Genomic DNA, 23024 nt, shown 5'->3' with positions numbered 1-23024 from the left:
TTAATTTCACATTTCCAAAGTGTTTCCTTTCAAATGGTTTCAAGAATATGCATATCCTTGCTTCAGGTCCTGAGCTACAGGCAGTTAGATTTGAGTATGTAATTTTAGGCTAATATTGAGAAAACAAAGGGTCCGATCCTTAAGAGGTTTTACACAATTAAGACCAACTAGAAGGGAAGAACAGAACACAGCATCAAACTTTATAGTAGACGCACCTTTCAACCCCTCTGTCCAGAAATGAAATGTAAGCGTGGATAACGTGGTGACAGCATCCGAGCGAGACTGGGTATTTTGCGGAGGTCGCTTTGTGGTAGGTAGGCTTACCTACTGTCAGTCTGACTTCATAGTAAAGCCAGCCAAGTTCTGGGAATTCCAGACAAAAAAAAAGCTTAGAGAATGGCCGTGTTCGACAGGATCTAAACCGTAATGTATCATGGGTAAATTGACTGATCCACAAATAATCATGTAGCAAGGTTCTTTGTAGATCAATCAGTTGGCAGTTGCCTGCACTGTCGGCCGAAATGTCAAAGCCCAATATTTCTCCAGCGTTGCGCAAATCCTGACTAGGCTAAAAGGTTTACCAACATGGCAGGAACCTGAGTTATACCTGCTTTCACCATTTTTACAAAGAGACTTCTGTTGCCAGACCCAATGTTCTTTGATATAAAAAAAAGAAATTATCACAAATAAAATACTTATTTTATTGATAATCAAAATCAAGAAAACAAACATTGGTAAAAAATAAAATAAAAAGGGGGAGGGATCCTTTGTTTCAGACAAAAAAATATATCCAGACCAAACATAAAATGATTCAAGTTTTTATTGTAAACTCTGGTGTTCTGTAATTTGAGGGTATATTCCACATGATGGAATAAAAATACATTACAACAAACAAAAATATGAAGTGTGTGAACTAAAGTAGGTGTGGTGATGTTCTCAGTGACAGATTCCAGGCTTAAAGCAGTCTCAAGAGAAGGGAAATGAGCTGCCTCAACTGACTTGAAGCAGGGAGTTGTTGGCAAGGTTGCACTGCCTCTGCCAGTATAGAAATGTCCACTTTCCTCTGCGTAAACGACTTGGCACACAATAGTTCTGATTCAGATCTGAGTGGAAGGGGAGAGACATGTGTTACTAAGTTACCTGACTCAAAAGCAGACAAAGACAAAGCATTCAAGCAAAATGGATAGAGCAAAAAGCATTTCACTCAATTGTATGTGATTTCAGTTGATTGACTGCATCACACCAATTATTACCTATGGATGGCTTTCCTTGTAACTAGCAAGAGGAATCCTCTACTTACATCATCAATGTCCTCGTCGTCATCGCCAATGTCATCAAACTGAATATCCTCATCGTCGCCAGGTCCAAATGTGTCAGTCTCATTGATTTTAGCTAGGGTGTTAGAAGATAGTCACAATTAATAAACTAGCCTACTTAAAAAAAATTTTTTAAAAGTGAACCATTCCTGGCTTTATGGTTTCAGCATCACATGGTGAAGGATGCCTTTCCAGAGGGGGCTATTTTCCTTAAACTACTTGAAATTTCATTTTAGTCTTCGATTAGAGGCTATTAACCTCCCTGACTTCCTCGCTCTTTTAGTGGTCCAAGATACTTACCGTGTTCAGGAAGCTCCCCATAGGCCTTCAAACTCCTGGCCTCGTCTGCATTGTACTTAAGGATAACATCGGCTTTTTGGTCCTTGAGGGAAGAATGTAACCATTAGGACATATTCTTCGAACTTTGGGCCTCCTAGTGCATTATCTTTTTTTTTTTAAAATACACCGCACAATTTTTATTAATATTACCTGGTAATCTCGAAGTCCCACAAGGATGATGTCTGAAGTATTGATCCAAACCTACCCAGGAGCGAAGAACAAGATGTCAGCAAGGACAGCTTGGAGTATGGAAACTGTAATATTTCCAGCATAGAGACAAACTAATCAGGTAGAAGAGCCTGTAAACCCTCATGTCAAACCCAAAGCATTGTGGAAGTGGAGTGTAAATGATAATGGCATTGGATTGCATTTATACAGTACACATAAGATCTCAATAATCTTCAGTCTACAGCTATTTGCCAAAACACGTGGTGGATATTGTGACTAATGGCACTACTTATATAGGCTACTGTGTACACCATTACCTTTTTCCGTAGCTTTCCTCGGATGTGGCATAGTCGCTTGACTCCATCAAAACACATAGCTTCCAGTCGTCCATTACCCAACATCTTTATCACCTGCGCATATTCTTGATTAGAACAGAAGTTCAGCCAGTTAGTCAACTCATATAGAGGGGGGGTCACGAGGTGGCTCAAATGTAAGAGCTGAATTGTTAACAGCCCTACTCCCTGGTTACGGTGACCGTATTACCGCCACACTGGCAGTCACCAGTCATGACCGAAGTCAAATTCCACATGACCGTTGAGTCATGGTAACTAGGCTACTCCAAAACTGCGCTCTGATGCTGCTGATGGTCATTAGTAGCCTTTATTTATTTCACCTTTATTAACCTCTCTTGGGTAGGGGGCAGTATTTTGACGTCCGGATGAAAAGCGTGCCCGAAGTAAACTGCCTGTTACTCAGGCCCAGAAGCTAGGATATGCATAGAATAGGTAGATTTGGATAGAAAACTCTAAAGTTTCTAAAACAGTTAAAATTATGTCTTTGAGTATAACAGAACTGATATGGCAGGCAAAACCCCGAGGACAACCCCCCCCCCCCCCCAAAAAAAAGAATTCAGCCTTCCTCTATTTTCAATGACTATCACTTTAATTATAAGGCCAAGTCCTCCCAGATTGCAGTTCCTAGGGCTTCCACTAGATGACAAGTCTTTAGAAAGAGTTTCAGGCTGCTCTTATTCTCCATGGACTTTAAGTGTCCTAAAACGTTTTGGAATTATTTGCATCCTGCAGCACTTTCTGTTTGAAAAAGCTAGCCTTTGCTTTCCTGACTGACTCTGTATATTGGTTCCTGACTTCCTGCATATCGCGGGGACTATTCAAAGCTAGTGCAGTGCGCCAGAGGATGTTTTTGTGCTGGTCAAGGGCAGTCAAGTCTGGACTATATCTGTTCTTAGTTCTACATTTAAGGGGCATGCCGATTTAAGATGGTGAGGAAGGCACTTTTGAAGAACAACCAGGCATCCTCTGACGGGATGAGGTCAATATCCTTCCAGCATACCCGGGCCGATTAAGAAGGCCTGCTCGCAGAAGTGTTTTAGGGAGCGTTTGACGGAGATGAGGGGTGGTTGTTTGAGATCCTGGTTGAAAACAGCAGAGGTGTATTTAGAGGGCAAGTTGGTCAGGATGATATCTATGAGGGTGCCCATGTTTACGGATTTGGGGTTGTACCTGGTAGGTTCCTTGATCATTTGTGTGAGATTGAGGGCCTAGCAAACTTGCTAATGGCTTGGTACTCAGCGCTCTATTGTCCCTCCATCAGGTCCTAACTGCCTGGTACTCAACGCACTATTGTCCCTCTAATCACTCTGACATCAATGCAAATGCAATCTAATCAAACACTTCATGAGAGCCCTGGCATTCATTCAGAGTTTGAGCGGAATAGGATCACCTGTTGTGCAGGGAGAGCCAGCTTCTCATAGCTGGTTGATGCATGGAGTTAAATAAGGGTTCTTATAATGAGCCCATGTTGAACAACATTTCTATAGGCCATGCAATTGTGAGAAAACAGAGTTTTGATGGCCTCTATTAAAAACAGGATCCCATCAGCTTTCTATAGACTAGGCCTACTATATTTATTTCTCAACTTTCCTAATATTAAGCACATTGCTTCTCTTTCCAACCGAAGTAGCATACCTGGCTGGCATGAAAATGAACGGCAGGAAAAGCGTCCTCCATTCGCTATTCAAGAGCATACAGATGTCTTTTTCCCCCCTGTCCCAATATGTGCATGAAAATAGGCCATTCTAAATCAGAACTAAAATCGCACATACAGTACTAGTCAAAAGTTTGAACACACCAGCTCATAGAATAATAGCGTTAAAAGTGTTCAAATCAAAATATATTTGATATGAGATTCTTCAAAGTAGCCACCCTTTGCCTTGACAGCTCTGCACACTCTTGGCATTCTCTAAACCAGCTTCATGCGGTAGTCATCTGGAATGCATTTCAATTAAAAGGTGTGCCTTGTTAAAAGTTAATTTGTGGACTTTCTTCCCTTTATGGGTTTGAGCCAATCAGTTATGACAAGATAGGGCTATCTTCTCTATACCACCCCTATTTGTAAAAAGACCAAGTCCATATTATGGCAAGAACAGCTCAAATAAGCAAAGAGAGACGACAGTCCATCATTACTTTAAGACAAAGTTCAAACATTTCAAGAACTTTGAAAGTTTCTTCAAGTGCAGTCGCAAAAACCATCAAGTGCTATGATGAAACTGGCTCATGAGGACCGCCACAGGAAAGGAAGACCCAGAGTTACCTCTGCTGCAGAGGATAAGTTCATTAGAGTTAACTACACCTCAGATTGCAGCCAAAATAAATCCTTCAGAGTTCAAGTAACAGACATCTCAACATCAACTGTTCAGAGGAGACTGTGTGAGTCAGGCCTTCATGGTCGATTTGCTGCTAAGAAACCACTACTAAAGGACACCAATAATAATAAGAGACTTGCTTGGGCAAAGAAACACGAGCAATGGACATTAGACCGGTGGAAATCTGTCCTTTGGTCTGAGTTCAAATTTGAGATTTTTGGTTCCAACCGCTGTGTCTGAGACGCAAAGTAGGTGAACGGATGTTCGCCGCATGCTTGGTTCCCACCGCGAAGCATGGAGGAGGTGGTGTGATGGTGCATTGCTGGTGACACCATCTGATTTATTTAGAATTCAAGGCACACTTAACCAGCATGGCTACCAGAGCATTCTTCAGCGATACGCCATCCCATCAGTTTTGCGCTTAGTGGGACTATTTGTTTTTCAACAGGACAATGACCCAAAACACACCTTCAGGCTGTAAGGGATATTTTACCAATATTGAGAGTGATGAGTGCTGCATCAGATGACCTGTCCTCCACAATCACCCAACCTCAACCCAATTGAGATGGTTTGGGATGAGTTGGACCGCAGTTTAGGAAATGCAGCCAACAAATGCTCAGCATGTGGGAACTCCAAGATTGTTAGAAAAGCATTCCTCATGAAGCTGGTTGAGAGAATGCTGTCATCAAGGCAAAGGGTGGCTACTTTGCCTTTTAGGTTACTAAACTCAGCAAAAAATGAAAAAAGGGACATTTTCTACAATGTAGAAAATAGTAAAAATAAAGAAAAACCTTTGAATGAGTAGGTGTGTCTAAACTTTTGACTGGTACTGTATTATTTAGTATATGTAAAGAGAAGATTAAATTGAGAATAGTCTGATGGTTGAGAATATTATCATTTGTGAATGATGCCCAGCATGTGCGGTATAAGGCAAGAAGCAGAGCATGCATTTTGTGTGTGCCTTTTTCACATCATAGTTGCATGCATCATGTAACCTAGCCTATAGGCCCATACGTTTTGATAAGGTTTATATCACAACTAATGTAGCCAAATAACTTATAGAGTAGGACCCCTGGAACATGGTTGGAGAGCCCATAGCCTACAGAGCCTAGTGAAACGTGTTCTTATAAAGCCCAGTCATTGAGCAATCACGTGTGAAAACAGAGATCTGACAGGCCACCATTTAAAAGAGGATCCCAGCTTTCGTGCTGCTATATTTATGGCTAATGTCGTAAAAGTAAGCACATTAATCCGCTTTATAAACAAGTACAACTTTTTTTTGTGGAGGCGGGGGTAAACTAGTGGGAGTTTGGCAGCATAATTTCTACAGGGCTTGACAACGACCTTGGTGGTTTCATTTCTGATATCCATCGTGGCAGTGGCAGATTAGCTAGTTAGAGCTAACTCTGTATTGGCGGGGTAGAGTTGAGGGAGGCAGCTTTAACTGTAAACTTGACCCTGTCCTTATGAATTAAAATATTACAGGTGGAGGCGTATCTCGTTATTCCCTTAGCCTAACACGTTATTCACATAGCCTACCACAGATAGCGGCATTTTTTCAAACTCAAAAGGAGTCATACTTAACTTTGCAGTTTCCTAGCGGCCCTACACACAACCCACTCTGCGGCACGTTCTGTCCATGGTGCTGATACAGATTTTGTGACGACCTGTCACTCAATCACTTGAACTTTGGTATTTTTATATAGGGACATAAAACTGTGGGGGCACACGTTTCAATTGAGTGGGTTAAGCCCTTTTTTGCCCCCTCATGGAGCAGGCCAGATTGACAGCGAGGTCAAAACCTGCTTGCTAAATTTACAGGTTAAATAAGGTTGAAGGGGGTCCATGCACTCACCTTGGCCATCCTCTTTAAATACCAGTTCTCTCTTTTCTGATTCATTCTCGTTCTTACCACGTCGCCGATTCTTTCCACCCTTACCTGTAATAAGAAGATGAGATAGTAAACATGTGGCACTGGTAACTGTAATTCCAATTCCAAATGTTATTGGCATCATAAGCCAAATAAACACATAAATAAACCAACCACATGCCTTCAACCTAACTACAAAGATTTTAACTAACCCCTTTTATATGTGGTAACTAACTAGTTAGCCAGTGAATGTGACAGCGATTAAGGCAGAGGCTCAAGATGATGTAAACCGCTGGGCAGGGATATTGTTGGCCTACCACTAGTTGATGGTAGTCATTCTGAGGCGCAACAGAATGTGACAAAAGCAAGCAAGGCAGTTCATTTAGCTGGATAATCGCCATTTGAATTCCTTATTTTTTTAATAGTCAAATTATGCTTAAATAAAACAACGACGATGGTTGTAACTAAGGTTAACGTTTCCACGCTTTCAATTGTTCAATGCCATACCGTGCCTTCCTCCGGTAACGTTGCTAAGCATGGGCCGGGAAGCTAGCTAGCATAAACTTCCCCCCTGAAATAGAATAACAACCAAAGACAACATATTTGCTGCTTACCTTTATTCTTCGGCATATTCCCAAACGAACAGACTTTTTTAAACGAGTCCTGTTTTTTCCGTAACAAATTAACTATCTAGTTTTATTAAAATGGAATGGAAACCAATCCTTGATGATGTCACACACTCTTTACAAAGTTAGCTAGCTAAGCCAGAGATATTAGAGAAAGGAGATGGGGATCTCATTGCGCAATTAATAGAGGAACGTATAACGCCCCACCCAGCAGACTGTCGACCAATCGTGTTCACGTTGTAATGCAACGTCACGAGGTTGCTAAAGTAATCGTCACTTAATCCCTTCTAAAAATCAGGTTAAATTAAGAAATCTGCTTTTTTTCCTAGAAAGTACGTAATGACACGATTCCAAATGTATATGATATTACAGAAAACAGGTTAATTATCTCGGAAAATATTTAATGTTGTACTTTTTCACAAAATTCATGCTGTTGTTTTTTTTGGGAGCTAGCGCCCAATAGACTCCCATTATTTCCTTGAAGGAGATCTCTCCTATAGCCCAGAATGCATTGTGCGTCCTATTGACGACGTATGAGCAAACTACACAATGGGCGTTAATACCGTTCCAATGGAGTTTCCCATCTCCTTATTAACTAAGTTTAGCCAGATATACTTTTTTCTTGCGAAACATTTTCCTCTTGTGACACCGTACTGCGCTTGCGTGAAGAAGCATTCGTTTCTAAAAAGTGGTTCTGGTCTCCTACATTGTGGCTTTTCAGTGGAGGAAAGAATAAAATGCTGATACATTATTTGATTGTATATTTATTTAATCGTGATAATTTTCATTTTTTAAAGTTACAAAATAAGCTGTAGACACTTGCCTGGACCACACCTGAGAATGTTTTTTTTCATTTGTTAAACATGGACAGGCAGATGCCAAAGCAGAGGGGAAATACAGTGTCTATTCTCACCTGTCCTGTGGCCTCAATCATGCACACCAAGTAGAAAATGTTTCATTCATCCACATACAAAAATACATTCTTAATAGGCTCTTAAAATTAGACTGTAAAATTAATCCTAATTGCTATTAGTATATCCCTTGTTCACATGTGACAAAAAATGTAAAGACTGAGTAAAGCAAAAAAAAACTTTGACCCCTGCCCCAACACAAAGGTCTGAGAGAAAGTGCAGCAGCAGAGGTCAGCACATTTTCTCCCCCCAAGTTTGAAAGGGTCTTGGTAAACTGATTGTTGTAGAATTGAGGAGTTTGCCCAATAGATGGGTATAAGCAATAGCCCATATTGAGTACCCATCTTCTCAGATTTACACAAGTGCATAGGTAGTGGGGGGGGACTGGCTTTTGCCACATCTTGTGGTCCATGCAATTGGAGGAAACATCCTTGTTATCCTCTCCAAACCCCTTCATCCCGCAGTGCTTAACTCTCTCTCTCTGTTTAAACACAGACCTATAGGAACCCGTACAGTTAATTATATTGTTCTAGTAAATATAACTCATTTTCATAAAATAATATATACAGTCTTGTAACTCTTGTTCTGTGGGCAGTGAAGATTGTACACGCAAATAAATTGTCAAGTTCCTTTTTGGTCTTACACACCGTTCTTCTAACACAGCGGGAGTCAAAACTCAATAATGCACTGGTGCAGTAGCATTAAACAGGTGAGATTGATACTAGTGGCAGGTGGATCACAGGGCTGTGGAAGTCAACTTCTTCACTCCTCTTCGTTGAGCTAATGAGGAGTGTCCTACAGGGTCCAGCACAGGGGGAACATGCATGTTCAGAGCAGAGTAAGTGGCTGCCATCGCACCCTGTAGGAGGAAAGAGAGAACAGCCTTGGAGTCTTAAATTTATCAATACCCAGTAGAGACTTTTTTTCAGAGTGGTAGAAAAGAGAGACTTTAGTGCATTGAATCAAGTTTTGTTACCTTGACCAAATGAGGGGTATCATGTCTATTGAGCTGGTACTTGGGCAACCGGTCCTTGTGTACTATCCAGGAGTGTCGCAGCACCTGAGCAGCAGTTAGCCTCTGGTGGGGGTCCACATGCAGCATCTTCGACACTAGGTCCTAAAGAAAGCAATTCCAAAGTTCAGTTTGTGCATTAACTGCCATTACTACAACATCAAGCACATTGTGCTAGGAAAAAAGTATTTACTTTGGAAACTACTATCGTAGAGAAATGGGATACTATGGAAAGCACAGTGCTGTCGTCCAACCGATGTTCCAGACATACCTTGGCCTCTGCTGAGACAGAGTTCCAGTAGCCGCCCGTCAGAGAAAACTTTCCACTGCCAATCCGAGCCAAGACCTCTTCAGGAGTATCTTCTGGTCCATTGGCAAAAGGAGTGAACCTGAAACATCAAGAAAAACACATACTTCAAAAGGACCTATAACATATGAAAGTACTTTATTGGTCTTCTTAAATTGTATTGCATTTCTGTGTTAAATATTATATTTGTATGCACATCATTGACTATTGCCTGCATTATAGTTGATATAGCACACATACCCAGTAAGCATTGTGTAGAGCAGTACTCCCAGACTCCAGATATCACACGCTGCATCATAGCCCTGTTTCTTCAGCACCTAACAACAACATTAAGTATTGCACACTGCATTAGAATACAGAAAGCAAAGAACATTGTGTCAGTTACTAGACAAACATATTGAAAACTGAAAACACAGACTAGTTATACAGCAGACAGACATTAGCTGAGGATGCAGGTACTAATCACAGAAACATGTAGAAGAGACACCTCGGGGGCGACAAAGTTGGCCGTGTAGCATGGAGTCATCAGGAGCCCGTTTTCAGCTCTCAGCTGTTTGGCGAAGCCAAAATCACAGATCCGGATGGACTCTGGGTTTCCAGACTCATCCACATACAGGATGTTACTGGGCTTCAGGTCTCTGTGGACAACCTGAGCAGGGAGACAGATATTTCATCAGTGACATCCTAAGTCAGTGAGTCAAATTTCATAGATGGCCAACTCGTATTTCTTATATAGTGCGAGGTTGACCATGTGGTAGGATTTTAACAGTGATGAAATTAATGGATTTTTCTTGCCCAGAGTGAGGCTTTTTACTTGCAAGTGAAGATAATAATAGCCAGCAAAATGTACAAGTATTTAGAAAAATAATAAACTGGATCAAATAGAGCTCCTCAATCAAAACCGAGCAGCATGCCAAACTGTTCCCTGTCCTGTCCTTCAAACAATGAGGACAGGCTTCTTATAGCAATACCCATGGGAAACCCTTACACATAGTATATCTGGTCAATTAACATTCAAAGCACATGATATACCATACAGAAATGTTCAGCTAAACATATGTACCTATACCAGCACACATCTCAATAAAGGTGCTAGCATGCTTTAAGCGTCAATAACCTGGGATATAAACATGTACGTCCCCCGGAATAAGCTACTACCACATTACCCGTACCCTAAATAACCATGCATTCAAACGCGCCCCCATTTGCCCATTAATTCTCTGAACATAAATTAACAGACCTCTTCAACAACGAGAAAAACAGGTACGTTTGCAAACAATTCTTTACCTTCAATCTAGCCATTACATTACCAGAGTATGTGCACTTGAATGTTAATTTAGCTCAGAAAAAGCATGCCCAGCACTACAAACAAATGGTTGGCACGCCCAAAGCCAAAATGACTGTCGGCGTAAACTCTAACATGCATTTCTCTCGTTACAGGCGAACGGTCGGCCGCACCGAAGGACATAGTAAACACATTCAATTCAATAGATATATGTGCATTCTTAGAAACCCATAAAGTGTTATTGATATAACGTATGTCTTTAAAATTATGTGACAAGATCATAAGTCGATCGTCACATACAGGATAATGTTGCTTTGAAAGTACCGAAGTGCTCTAGGTAAAAAAAATATAATACATACATGGAACGCATAGTATAATAGTGTAATGTATCATAGTGATGGTGATCGCTTACCCCCTGTACATGCAGGTACTCCACAGTTTTGGTGATGGTGTGGAGAACCGCACTGGCCTCCCTCTCAGAGAAGAACTTCTGTCGGAGGATCTTATCCAGCAGCTCCCCTCCTTTCATCAGCTCTGTCACCAGGTACACGGAGCGCCCATCGTCATACACCTACAATCAACAGAGCACAACCTCACACTGTTACCTAGAGAGATACTCACAAATAACATGACTCGTTATAGAAGAGTATTCAGCGCAATCAAAAAAATAAAAATATGGAGACAGGTGGCGTAATTAGTCAGAGAAAATATGCTCATAACTCTCTCAGAACATAGACATACTAGCCAAACAACAAATCTAGAATAATAGCACCATCTTGCTGTAACTTTCAACTGTGGCTCAAAAGCAAAACAGTGTCGCTTGCTTCATGAGCATACTGCGGATGTAATGACTCACATCTTTGAGAGTGATGATGTTGGGGTGCTGTCCGTAGCGCAGAATAATCTCCACCTCTTCTGTGGGGTCCCTCTTGGCCTTACTGATGATCTAAGATAATAACATCAGTAATGACCGTTAATCGTACCATTCTAACATGGGCAGCGCCAGAGGGAGATATTGACAGTGTTTAAGGACAGTGTTACAGCTCACCTTTACAGCATACTCCATACTGTTGCTCTTCTGAACGCAGCGTTTGCATATGGAGTAAGAGCCCACGCCGATGTCCTCCTTCACATCGTATACATCACTGAACAGTGCTGCGTTTTTGTGGAGTTGCTGAAAAGAGATTCAGATACAGAGACCAGTTCTGTTATTTCCACATGTAACCGATGTGAAATGGCTAGTTAGTTAGCGGTGGTGCGCGCTAATAGCATTTCAATCAGTGACGTCACTCGCTCTGAGACTTGAAGTAGGGTTTCCCCTTGCGTTGCAAGGACCGTGGCTTTTGTGGCGCGATGGGTAACGATGCTTCGTTGTTGATGTGTGCAAGGGTCACTGGTTCGAGCCCAGGTTGGGGCGAAGAGAGGGGCGGAACCTACACTGTTACACACACACACACAACCATATAATAACAGCAGATCATACCCCATAGTGTATGTGTTGGTACCTGTATTGAGGTTATGTTCATGCTGGTGGTCTGTGGTGGTTGACTCTCCTCCTCCGAGATGGCCACGAAGCTGAAGCCTCTGAAAAGCTGGTGGGCGTTGGCACTCGGGGGACAGCCAGGAGAGTCTGTAGGGACAATCCTCACGTCAATCCGCTCACTACTTTTCATTCACACAATTCATAATAATAGTGGGTGCTTATTTTTCTGGCTATTGTTAAGTTCCAATTCGCCACTTGATGCACGAGTGATATACTGTTAGGCGATGTTCCCATTGAATTAATAAAATAATACGAAGACAGATTAAACTTGATTGCGATGGTTTGTGGTCGAGTAATCCGGGTTGACTATCGGTAAAAACCATGTGAATCTCCCAATTCACCCATGCAGCCCTACTATCTGTTTTCCTGTGACCCTATACGCCTGACCCACCACCTGACCCATAACCCAAGTGAGACTGCTCTCTAGTGGTGAGAAGACCAAACAGCCACAACACACATCAAAATAGTTCTTACACTTATATTTGTCCTATTTCATGTGTGAATTGGAAATTCGTTTTTTGCATATCCCAATTCCCCGAGACACCTGGGAGAGTGGGGTCACGGGCAGGGTCAGCCACCATCAACGGCAACTCTGTGAGCAATGGGCACAGACGGAGTTTTCATCTTGTGGGCTCTGGGATTCAAACTAGAAACCTTTCAGTTACTGGCCCAACACTCTAACCGCTAGGCTACCTGCCACCAATAACACTGTTCAGATTATGAAACTGTGTATTGTAAAAGCACCAAACAAGAACCTTTTATTTACCTCGTGGAGTTTTTGCAGTGAATTCAGAGTCAAAGTAGACAGTGTCATCAGGTCTGCCACTCGCAGGTTTAAAGGGGGGATGGATTTCTCTCCTGAATAATTTCTATAGGCATACCAACAAAAGGGGATACTAATTGGAATAAACCTAAACATGTATGTTAAAAACACAAAAAATACATGTATAATACATAAAGGACAGAGCCGTAGGCAGATGGTACAAATCTGAATAGCCAAAAACGTACATTCCAGTCAATAGTGGAAAAGAAGAAATGTCTCTTAATCTCTTCCACTCCGTCTGGACCAGCACCTGTGAACAACAAAAACCACACACATTACATCAGGATAGCTGGGGTAATAGGATTGCAGTTGTTCAAACATTCGGTGATATTTCAGTAGTCGGACTAGAGTTTTTCCGTTTGAGTGTGATTTATTTGAGCCACCCATTAGTTACAAGACACAGCAGAAAATACCATTTCAGTGATGAGATTGATTACCTAGTCTGTTGCCTGGGTTGCGTTTGAACAGGTTACGTAGGAGAGACTGGGCCTCTTGACTCAAGGACTGTGGCATTCCCAGCTTGGCCCTGCAGTGCATACAAAAAAAGTACTATGGTAGATGAAGAACAAATTATGGCTAACTATTTTAACAGCCTGAAAGAACTGGTACTATAGAGAATGGGACATGTTGAGGGAGGACACACTTCAGTATCATGGTCATGGTTTCCTTCCGATCCTTCCCTTGGAAAGGCAGTGTTCCAGTCAGCATCTCAAACTGGGGAAGATGAAAACAGTGGTCCTGTCAGCCATTGGACACATTGGCCCATACAGGCAGATATGAAGGCACACTTGATACCAGTCAGATATTTGAACACATCCCAGAGTAATAAAAGGTAAAAGAGCTACAGCATTCACCATGAGCACGCCGTAGGACCACCAGTCGGCGCTAAGGGTGTGTCCTCGGCGGTTCACGACCTCTGGTGCCATGTACTCCACTGTTCCGCAGAAAGAGTAGGCCTTGTTCTCATGATCAATGGACTCTTTACTCAGGCCGAAGTCTGGAACAAACAAAGGGCAGCAAAATGAGCTTGTGCTTACATTCTATTCACAATCAAGCAGAAAATGGTACATAGGCAAACTGAGGGCTCCTAAAATGACATGCAAATGTATTAATATGACTAGCAGTGCTTTCCTATTGTGCTTGGTGGCTGAGTCATGCTAAAGTGTGAATATGAAGCATGAATATTTAATAGAAGCAGAGCATTACTCACCAGTGAGTTTGATATGTCCCTGCTCATCTAACAGGATGCTGAAAGGACAGATCTCAGTCAGAGAGGAAAACAACATACACCAGCAGAAACTCATTCAGTAAATAGACAGTATATAACATTGTCCCTTCTACGCTCAAAATTTATTTGACTCAAAATAACATTTGGCTTAAATATGAATAATACACATGTATTTTCCAGGTTGCTGATTGGAAGAGAAACAAGTACCTAATGTGCATAAAGAATGTTTATAGCATTAGTGTGATTAGTGTACTTCTCAGGTTTAAGGTCTCTGTAGATGATTCCCAGGCCATGCAGATGGTCCAGGGCCAGAGCCAGCTCTGCCAGGTAGAACTTCACATCCTCCTCTGTGAACATTACCTGGGAGTATGGAGACAGACTGATTAAAATAACATACCTACTGATACACAAAACACACAGAAATTATTCAAAATGTGTCCTTTTTCTAAATATACTGAACAAAAATAACCATTTAAAAGATTTTACTGAGCTACAGTTCATAAAAGAAAATCAGGCAATTTCAATAAATTCATTAGGCCCTAACCTAAGGATTTCACATGACTGAGCAAGGGCACAGTGCAAGGGCATGAGTGAGCCTGGGAGGGCATAGGCCCACTCTCTAGGGAGCCAGGCCCAGTCAATCAGAATTCGATTTTTACCACAAAAGGGCCTTATTAGAGACAGAAATACCCCCCCGAGGTCCTGGGTTGGCATGGCGGCTTATGGTAGAGAAATTAACATTAAATTCTCTGGCAACAGCTCTGGTGGACATTCCTGCAGTCAGCATGCCAGGTGCACGCTCCCTCAAAACTTGAGACATCTATGGCATTGTGTTTTGTGACATTCTTTTAGAGAAATAAGCTTTTTGTGCTTATGAACATTATCAGGGATCTTATATTTCAGCTCATGAAGCATAGGACCAACACTTTACATGTTGCGTTTATATTTGTGTTTAGTGTGAAACAATTATATTTAGAAATAAATCATAGAAAACCCCCCTCAGGATTACAATTTGGTTTACCTCTTTGGACAGCCGTGTGAATAAATCTCCACCCCTGAGGAAGTCTAAAATCAGGTACAGCTTCCCTTCTGTCTGGAATGCTGTGAAGAATCATGGGTACATGTTCAACTCGAAACTCATCTGTAAGTTTTGATAATCTCTCTTTACATCTGACGTAAAAAAAAAATATATGGCAGGTCAGTGAGATGATGTCTGATAACTCACCGTAATGTAGTCGGACGATAAAAGGATGGTTCACCTCCACCAAAATATCTCGCTCCATCTTGGTCCGGACCCTATCTCGCACTGGTGATACGTGATAAGAATAATAAGTGAAACCCAGCTGTAGACAATTCAACAAGAAAGATTGATAATGTAGTTGGAAAGTAGTTCTAAACCCAGAAAGATAGACACTGTAGTTGTAAAGTAGTTCAATATAAACAAATTCACACAAAAAAAAAATCTGTGCACTAGTGTACCTTTCAATGTGGCCTTTTTCAGCACCTTCATAGCATAGAGCTGTCCAGCATCAGGCCCTGTTATTTTCTTCACAAGGAACACCTGAACATCAATAGACAGAGACACAAATCAGTTCAGTTGTTAATCACAACATCTTCCATCAATTTGTCAGTCACATTTACACAAATGTTCAGAGATATGATCATACTTCATACAGCTGAAGTCGGACGTTTATAAACACATTAACCAAATACATTTAAACTCAATTTTTCACAATTCCTGACATTCAATCCTAGTAAAAAGTCCCTGTCTTAGGTCAGTTGGGATCACCACTTTATATTAAGAATGTGAAATGTCAGAAAAAAAGTAGAGAGAATTATTTATTTCAGCTTTTATTTCTTTCATCACATTCCCAGTGGGTCAGAAGTTTACATACACTCAATTAGTATTTGGTAGCATTGCCTTGATTTTTTTTTAAATTGTTTAACTTGGGTCAAGGGTTTCGGGTAGCCTTCCACAAGCTTCCCACAATAAGTTGGGTGAATTTTGGGCCATTCCTCCTGACAGTACTGGTGTAACTCAGGTTTGTAGGCCTCCTTGCTCGCACACGCCTTTTCAGTTCTGCCCACAAATTTTCTATAGAATTGAGGTCAGGGCTTTGTGATGGCCACTCCAATACCTTGACTTTGTTGTGCTAAAGTCATTTTGCCACAACTTTGGAAGTATGCTTGGGGTCATTGTCCATTTGGAAGACCCATTTGCGACCAAGCTTCAACTTCCTGACTGATGTCTTGAGATGTTGCTTCAATATATCCACATAATTTCCCTCCATCATGATGCCATCTATTTTTTGAAGTACACCAGTCCCTCCTGCAGAAAGGCACCCCCACAACATGATGCTGCTCCCCCGTACTTCACGGTTGGGATGGTGTTCTTCGGCTTGCAAGCCTCTCCCTTTTCCTCCAAACATAACAATGGTCAATGTGTCCAAACAGTTCTATTTTTGTTTCATCAGACCAGAGGACATTTCTCAAAAATGTATGATCTTTGTCCCCATGTGCAGTTGTAAACCGTAGTCTGGCTTTTTGGCGGTTTTGGAGCAGTGGCTTCTTCCTTGCTGAGCGGCCTTTCAGGTTATGTCAATATAGGACTCGTTTTACAGTGGATATAGATACTTTTGTACCCGTTTCCTCCAGCATCTTCACAAGGTCCTTTGCTGTTGTTCTGGGATTGATCTGCACTTTTCACACCAAAGTACGTTCGTCTCTAGGAGACAGAACGTGTCTCCTTCCTGAGCGGTATGACGGCTGCGTGGTCCCATGGTGTTTATTCTTGCGTACTATTGTTTGTACAGATGAACGTGGTACCTTCAGGCGTTTTCTGAGGTCTTGGCTGATTTCTTTTGATTTTCCCATTTAGTCAAGCAACGAGGCACTGAGTTTGAAGGTAGGCCTTGAAATACATCCACAGGCACACCTTCAATTGACTCAAATGATGTCAATTAGCCTATCAGAAGCTTCTAAAGCCATGACATAATTTTCTGGAATTTTCCAAGCTGTTTAAAGGCACAGTCAACTTAGTGTATGTAAACCTCTGACCCACTGGAATTGTGATACAGTGAATTATATTTGAAATAATCTGTCTGTAAACAATTGTTGGAAAAATTATCATGCACAAAGTAGATGTCCTAACTGACTTACCAAACTATAGTTTGTTAACAAGAAATTTGTGGAGTGGTTGAAAAACGAGTTAATGATTCCAACCTAAGTGTATGTAAACTTCCGACTTCAACTGTATATGAATAATATTATCATTAAGAACAAAGAAACATTACAACCACGTCTACAAATGGCAACCTCACACAATAATTTACCTTCCCAAAGGATCCCTGTCCCAGGACCTTGCGCAGCTCAAACTGCCGCGGATCAGCCTTTTCAGAGCCCTCTTTAACATGGTGTGTGATACTGATCTCATTCACAAAGCCCTCATCCTGTGAAAGAAAAGAGACGCAGTCAAACCAAAGCCAGGCGCGACCCAAATACACAACACAGCAGTGTAGAAAAAAATCAAACAATACACAGCAGTGTGGAAAAAGTCCAACAATACACAGCACAGCAGTATGGAAAAAGACAACAATACACAGCAATTCTAGAAACAAACACAGATGTGAGTACGAAAACAAACACACGAGACATGCAAAGAATAAGCAAATATACAAGGCAATAGAATGAATCAAATCAAATACATTCACAACCTTTGATCTAAAACCCCACTAAGAAAGAGACTGCATACTCAGCGCCTTTTCTCTGCACTAAAGCAGAGAGTCATACTGTGAGAGGATGGAGAAATAAACTCCCATGCTTTCCCACCAAAACACAACACCAAACCAGACCCACGTACAGCACACCAGCTTACAGTGAAGTCCTTCTTTGGCCCGTGTTCTGCCCAAGCGGAGGCCAAATCCCCCATGCCGGTGCTGGGCCAGCAGAGCCCCTCTCCCTGTGTCAGTGTTGCCGAGAGGCTGCGGTGGGGGAGACTGCGCTGCACTCGGATCAGCCGGGACTGACAGCTTGCAACTGGTTGCCATGACACCAACACCCCCTCCCATTGCATCAGAGGTGGTGTGGAGGAGGATGACTAAAGACACAGTATGCTCCCTCTCTCTTTCACAGTCACTCTCAGGCTCTTTCGCTACCCCCTCATCTTCGCTAACCATTTTCCTCTCCTTTTACTCAGACGACCCCACCACTACGCCACTTTAATACATAGTACTCAGCGTTATTGTGGAGTGCCTGAATGTAGGTGTTTGAGCAAGTGAGTAAGAGAGAGAGGAAGAAAACAGAACATAAACACATACACCAACTGTGTAAATTAGACAGTCAGGGAGAAGACAGAAGGTGAGATAATATTTATATTATTTTTAAACTTACACTGCATGCAGTATCATCATCATCCCCCATGGAGTCATCCATGACCTGTACAACACATAAAACATATCATCTCTCTCTATCCCTTAAGGTCCTTGTGTAATGTGTTATTGTACCCCTTAGCCACCACCCTAGCCCTACTGTCATTTGTATACTATTTATGTGTACTTGTGTTCACCATCTACCTTCGTATTGATGTATTATTGTTAATAATAAAAATAGTCACAATTGCGGTATTTTTTTACACTTGCTTCAGGGCCAATTGTTCAGTTGATTATAAAACATATATAAATAAAACTGTATTTATTAATAAGCCTAGTTTACATGTTAGAACTTGTCCAATAACATTGCATGTTCCCTGTAGTGAGTGAATTACCCAAAGGTCAGCCAGCCCAGCAGCTAGTAGCTATGACTCATACATTGAGTGAAACAAAACATTAGGAACAAGAACACCTTCCTAATTGCGTTGCACCCACTTTCCCCTCAGAACAGCCTCAATTCATCAGGTATGGACCACATGGTGTCGAAAGCGTTCCACAGGGATGCTGTCCCATGTTGACTCTAATGCTTCCCACAGTTGTGTCAAGTTTAGCTGGATGTCCTTTGGGTGGTGGACCATTCTTGATAGACACGGGAAACTGTTGAGTGTGAAAAACCCAGCAGCGTTGCAGTTCTTGACACACTCAAACCGGTGCGCCTGGCATCTACTACCATAACCCCATTCAAAGGCACTTAAATATTTTGTCTTGCATTCACCCTCTGAATGGCACACATACACAATTCATGCATCAATTGTCTCAAGGCTTAACAATCCTTCTTTAACCCGTCGCCTCCCGTTCACCTACACTGGTTGAAGTCGATTTAACAAGTGACATCAATAAGGGTTCGTAGCATTCACCTTGTCAGTCTCATAGAAAGAGCAGGTGTTCCTAATGTTTTGTGCACTCAGTGTATATCGCGAATAGTTTTTTTTCCCCCAACACAGCTTCCTTCCGGCCACAAATGTCTGTTGTTACAATGTAGCAACCTGCACTTGAGAAAATTAGATAACTTAAGATCACAATGCTGTCCTTTTGTTAGTCGTTTAAGTTTTAAAATCCGTTTGTGCGAAACTTAAAACGAAGTTTCTGTCCCACAAACTCTAGGGAGGGCGTCAATTTACAAGAGACCGCGGCAATCATTGACAACAAATGACAGCTACGGTGGCCATTGGTCATTCATTTGCATGCCTATTTACCTCGGTTTCAGAATTACCCAATGCCAGTTTCTGCCAAGGGTCTGCTCCAAACTGTGCCAAGGGCATCTTCGACAAGAGTTCAGTCGCGAGCTTCCAGTGACTTGAAGCTTTCAAGGGTGAGATAAGTAAAAATATTTCTTGAGGTGGGGGGGTCTCTGTTCAACGAGAAAAACAAAATCGTAAGAGGGTTTCAATGTAGACGCAACTGTAGGTATAAACTACTTTTATCACTATTCCTAATGTTTTCTTGAAACTACATCGCTTACACTTTTTCCACAACAAAATCACTCACTTCCGTTCTCAATATGGCGCCGTGGCTCGGCGTACCTGTCTGTCAGAACAGGCTGAGGAATGCGTCACCCATATGCCATTGGTTGGCAGGAACAAGATAACGTCTCGAGGACAGGTAATGATAAGCAATAAACTAAAATGTATCAAATATGCCTTGAGATGAGATGACAAATGTCACCTAGGACTTATTGGGGTCCAATTAGTCAAATAGCCATGTCATTGTGTAACATTTATTTTATTTAACCTTTATTTATCTAGGCAAGTCAGTTAAGAACAAATACTTATTTACTATGACGGCCTACCAAAAGGCCTTCTGCGGGGAAGGGGGCTGGGATTAAAAATATAGGACAAAACACACATCACGACAAGAGATAACACTACATAAAGAGAGACCTAAGACAACAACATAGCATGGTAGCAACACAACATGGCAGCAGCACAAAACGGGGTACAAACATTATTGGGCAACATTGAGCCACCCATCCATGCCGTTTAAGAGCAAGGGATAAAACGGTGTGTATGTATGTATGTATGTATAAATATGTGTGTGTGAATATTATTTATATTTCAAGTTTGGACACATCTACTCATTCAAGGGTTTTTCTCTTTTCTGTAGAATAGTGAAGACATCAAAACTATGAAATAACACATATGGAATCATGTAGTAACCCAAAAAGTGTTAAACAAAAACAAATTATATTTTAGATTATTCAAAGTAGCCACCCTTTGCCTTAATGACAACTTTGCATTCTCTCAACCAGCTTCACCTGGAATGCTTTTCCAACAGTCTTGCAGGAGTTCCCACATATGCTGAGCACTTGTTGGCTGCTTTTCCTTCACGCTGCGGGCCAACTCATACCAAACCATCTCAATTGGGTTGAGGTCAGGTGATTGTGGAGGCCAGGTCATCTGATGCAGCACTCCATCACTCTCCTTCTGGGTCAAATAGCCCTTACACAGCCTGGAGGTGGGTTGGGTCATTTTCCTGTTGAAAAACAAATGATAGTCCCACTAAGCACAAACCAGATGGGATGGCGTATCGCTACAGAATGCTGTGGTAGCAATGCTGGTTAAGTGTGCCTTGAATTCTAAATAAATCACTGACAGTCTCACTAGCAAAGCAACGCCACACCATCACACCTCCATGCTTTACAGTGGGAACCACACATGCGGAGATCATCCGTTCACCTACTCTGCGTCTCATAAGGACACAGCAGTTGGACTCATCAGACCAAAGGACAGATTGCCACCGGTCTAATGTCCATTGTTTGTGTTTCTTGGCCTAAGCAAGTCTCTTCTTCTTGGTGTCCTTTAGTGGTTTCTTTGCAACAATTTGACCATAAAGGCCTGACTCACACAGTCTCCTCTGAACAGTTGATGTTGAGATGTCTGTTACTTGAACTATGTGAAGCATTAATTTGGGCTGCAATTTCTGAGGCACTCTAATGAACTTATCCTCTGCAGCAGAGGTAACTCTGGGTCTTCCTTTGCTGTGGCGGTCCTCATGAGAGACAGTTTCGGTCATAGTGCTTGATGGTTTTTGCGACTACACTTGAAGACACTTTCAAAGTTCTTAATTTTCCCAATTGTCTGACCATGTCTTAAAGTAATGCTGGACTGTCGTTTCTCTTTGCTTACTTTAGCTGTTCTTACAAAAATAATTGCTTCCTGTAGCACTAATTCCAAAAAGTTTCAGGACACTGTAAAGTCATGGAGAATAAGGTACCTCCTCTCAGCTGCCCACTGGACAGAGGATAGGAAACACTGTCACCACCGATAAATCTACGATAATCGATCATTTCAATAAGCATTTTTCTACGGCTACCCCTACCCCGGCCAACATCTCAGCACCCCCTGCAGCAACTTTCCCAAGTCCCCCCCGCTTCTCCGTCACCCAAATCCAGATAGCTGATGTTCTGAAAGAGCTGCAAAATCTGGATCCCTACAAATCAGCTGGGCTAGACAATCTGGACCTTCTTTCTAAAATGATCCGCTGCCATTGTTGCAACCCCCATTACTAGCCTGTTCAACCTCTTTCGTATCGTCTGAGATCCCCAAAGATTGAAAAGCTGCCGCGGTCATCCCCCTCTTCAAAGGGGGAGACACTCTAGACCCAAACTGTTAGACCTATATCCATCCTGCACTGCCTTTCTAGAATCTTCGAAAGCCAAGTTAACAAACAGATCACCGACCATTTTGAATCCCACCGTACCTTCTCCGCTATGCAATCTGGTTTCCGAGCTGGTCATGGGTGCGCCTCAGCCACGCTTAAGGTTCTAAAAGATATAACCGCCATCGATAAAAGATAGTACTGTGCAGCCGTCTTCATCGACCTGGCCAAGGCTTTTGACTCTGTCACTCACCGTATTCTTATCGGCAGACTCAATAGCCTTGGCTTCTCAAATGACTGCCTCGCCTGGTTCACCAACTACTTCTCAGACAGTTCAGTGGGTCAAATCGGAGGGCCTGTTGTCTGGACCTCTGGCAGTCTATGGGGGTGCCACAGGGTTAAATTCTCGGGCTGACTTTTTTCTCTGTATATATCAAGGATGTCGCTCTTGCTGCTGGTGATTCTCTGATCCACCTCTACGCAGATGACACCATTCTGTATACATCTGGCTCTTCTTTGGACACTGTGCTAACAAACCTCCAAACGAGCTTCAACGCCATACAACACTCCTTCCGTGGCCTCCAACTGCTTTTAAATGCTAGTAAAACTAAGTGCATGCTCTTGAACCGATTGCTGCCCTCACCCTCCCGCCCGACTAGCATCACTACTCTGGACGGTTCTGACCTAGAATATGTGGACAACTACAAATACCTAGGTGTCTGGCTAGACTGTAAGCTGTCCTTCCAGACTCACATTAAGCATCTCCAATCCAAAATTAAATCTAGAATCGGCTTCCTATTTTGCAGCAAAGCCTCTTTCACTCATGCTGCCAAACATACCCTCGTAAAACTGACTATCCTACCGATCCTTGACTTCGGCGATGTCATTTACAAAATAGCCCCCAACA

At 42.1% G+C, this 23024-nt stretch overlaps 2 protein-coding genes across 4 annotated transcripts; both read right to left on the bottom strand.

Annotated features, from left to right (window-relative positions):
* Window positions 1-802: 802 nt before the first annotated feature.
* LOC106603066 (eukaryotic translation initiation factor 1A, X-chromosomal) lies at window positions 803-7200 on the bottom strand. Its single transcript, XM_014196216.2, has 7 exons — window positions 6973-7200; window positions 6344-6427; window positions 2141-2244; window positions 1806-1856; window positions 1617-1698; window positions 1301-1392; window positions 803-1103 (listed from the first exon to the last, which is right to left on the bottom strand). The coding sequence occupies exons 1-7, from the start codon at window positions 6986-6988 to the stop codon at window positions 1098-1100; spliced, it is 435 nt and encodes a 144-aa protein (XP_014051691.1). The 5' UTR covers window positions 6989-7200; the 3' UTR covers window positions 803-1097.
* A 535-nt stretch (window positions 7201-7735) lies between these two features.
* Window positions 7736-20047, bottom strand: LOC106603065 (ribosomal protein S6 kinase alpha-3). Of its 3 annotated transcripts, none has more exons than XM_014196214.2 (23): window positions 19983-20047; window positions 19717-19871; window positions 18483-18527; window positions 17426-17542; window positions 15573-15654; window positions 15319-15399; window positions 15115-15194; window positions 14347-14453; window positions 14076-14113; window positions 13720-13862; window positions 13509-13579; window positions 13303-13391; window positions 13051-13115; window positions 12809-12911; window positions 12005-12129; window positions 11548-11673; window positions 11356-11445; window positions 10912-11070; window positions 9702-9863; window positions 9455-9531; window positions 9179-9296; window positions 8872-9012; window positions 7736-8754 (listed from the first exon to the last, which is right to left on the bottom strand). In XM_014196214.2, exons 2-23 carry the CDS (start codon window positions 19780-19782, stop codon window positions 8632-8634), a joined length of 2208 nt encoding a protein of 735 aa, XP_014051689.1. In that variant the 5' UTR covers window positions 19783-19871; window positions 19983-20047; the 3' UTR covers window positions 7736-8631. The 3 variants fall into 3 exon arrangements, with proteins under 3 accessions (XP_014051689.1, XP_045572874.1, XP_014051688.1); XM_045716918.1 differs by having other exon boundaries at window positions 20009-20027; XM_014196213.2 differs by having other exon boundaries at window positions 19717-20033.
* Between the last annotated feature and the right edge of the window lie 2977 nt (window positions 20048-23024).

Source organism: Salmo salar, chromosome ssa04, assembly GCF_905237065.1.
Source record: "Salmo salar chromosome ssa04, Ssal_v3.1, whole genome shotgun sequence".
NCBI classification, from domain to species: domain Eukaryota; kingdom Metazoa; phylum Chordata; class Actinopteri; order Salmoniformes; family Salmonidae; genus Salmo; species Salmo salar.
The sequence above is the reverse complement of the archived record's forward strand: the minus strand, read 5'-3'. Positions and strand labels throughout refer to the sequence as shown.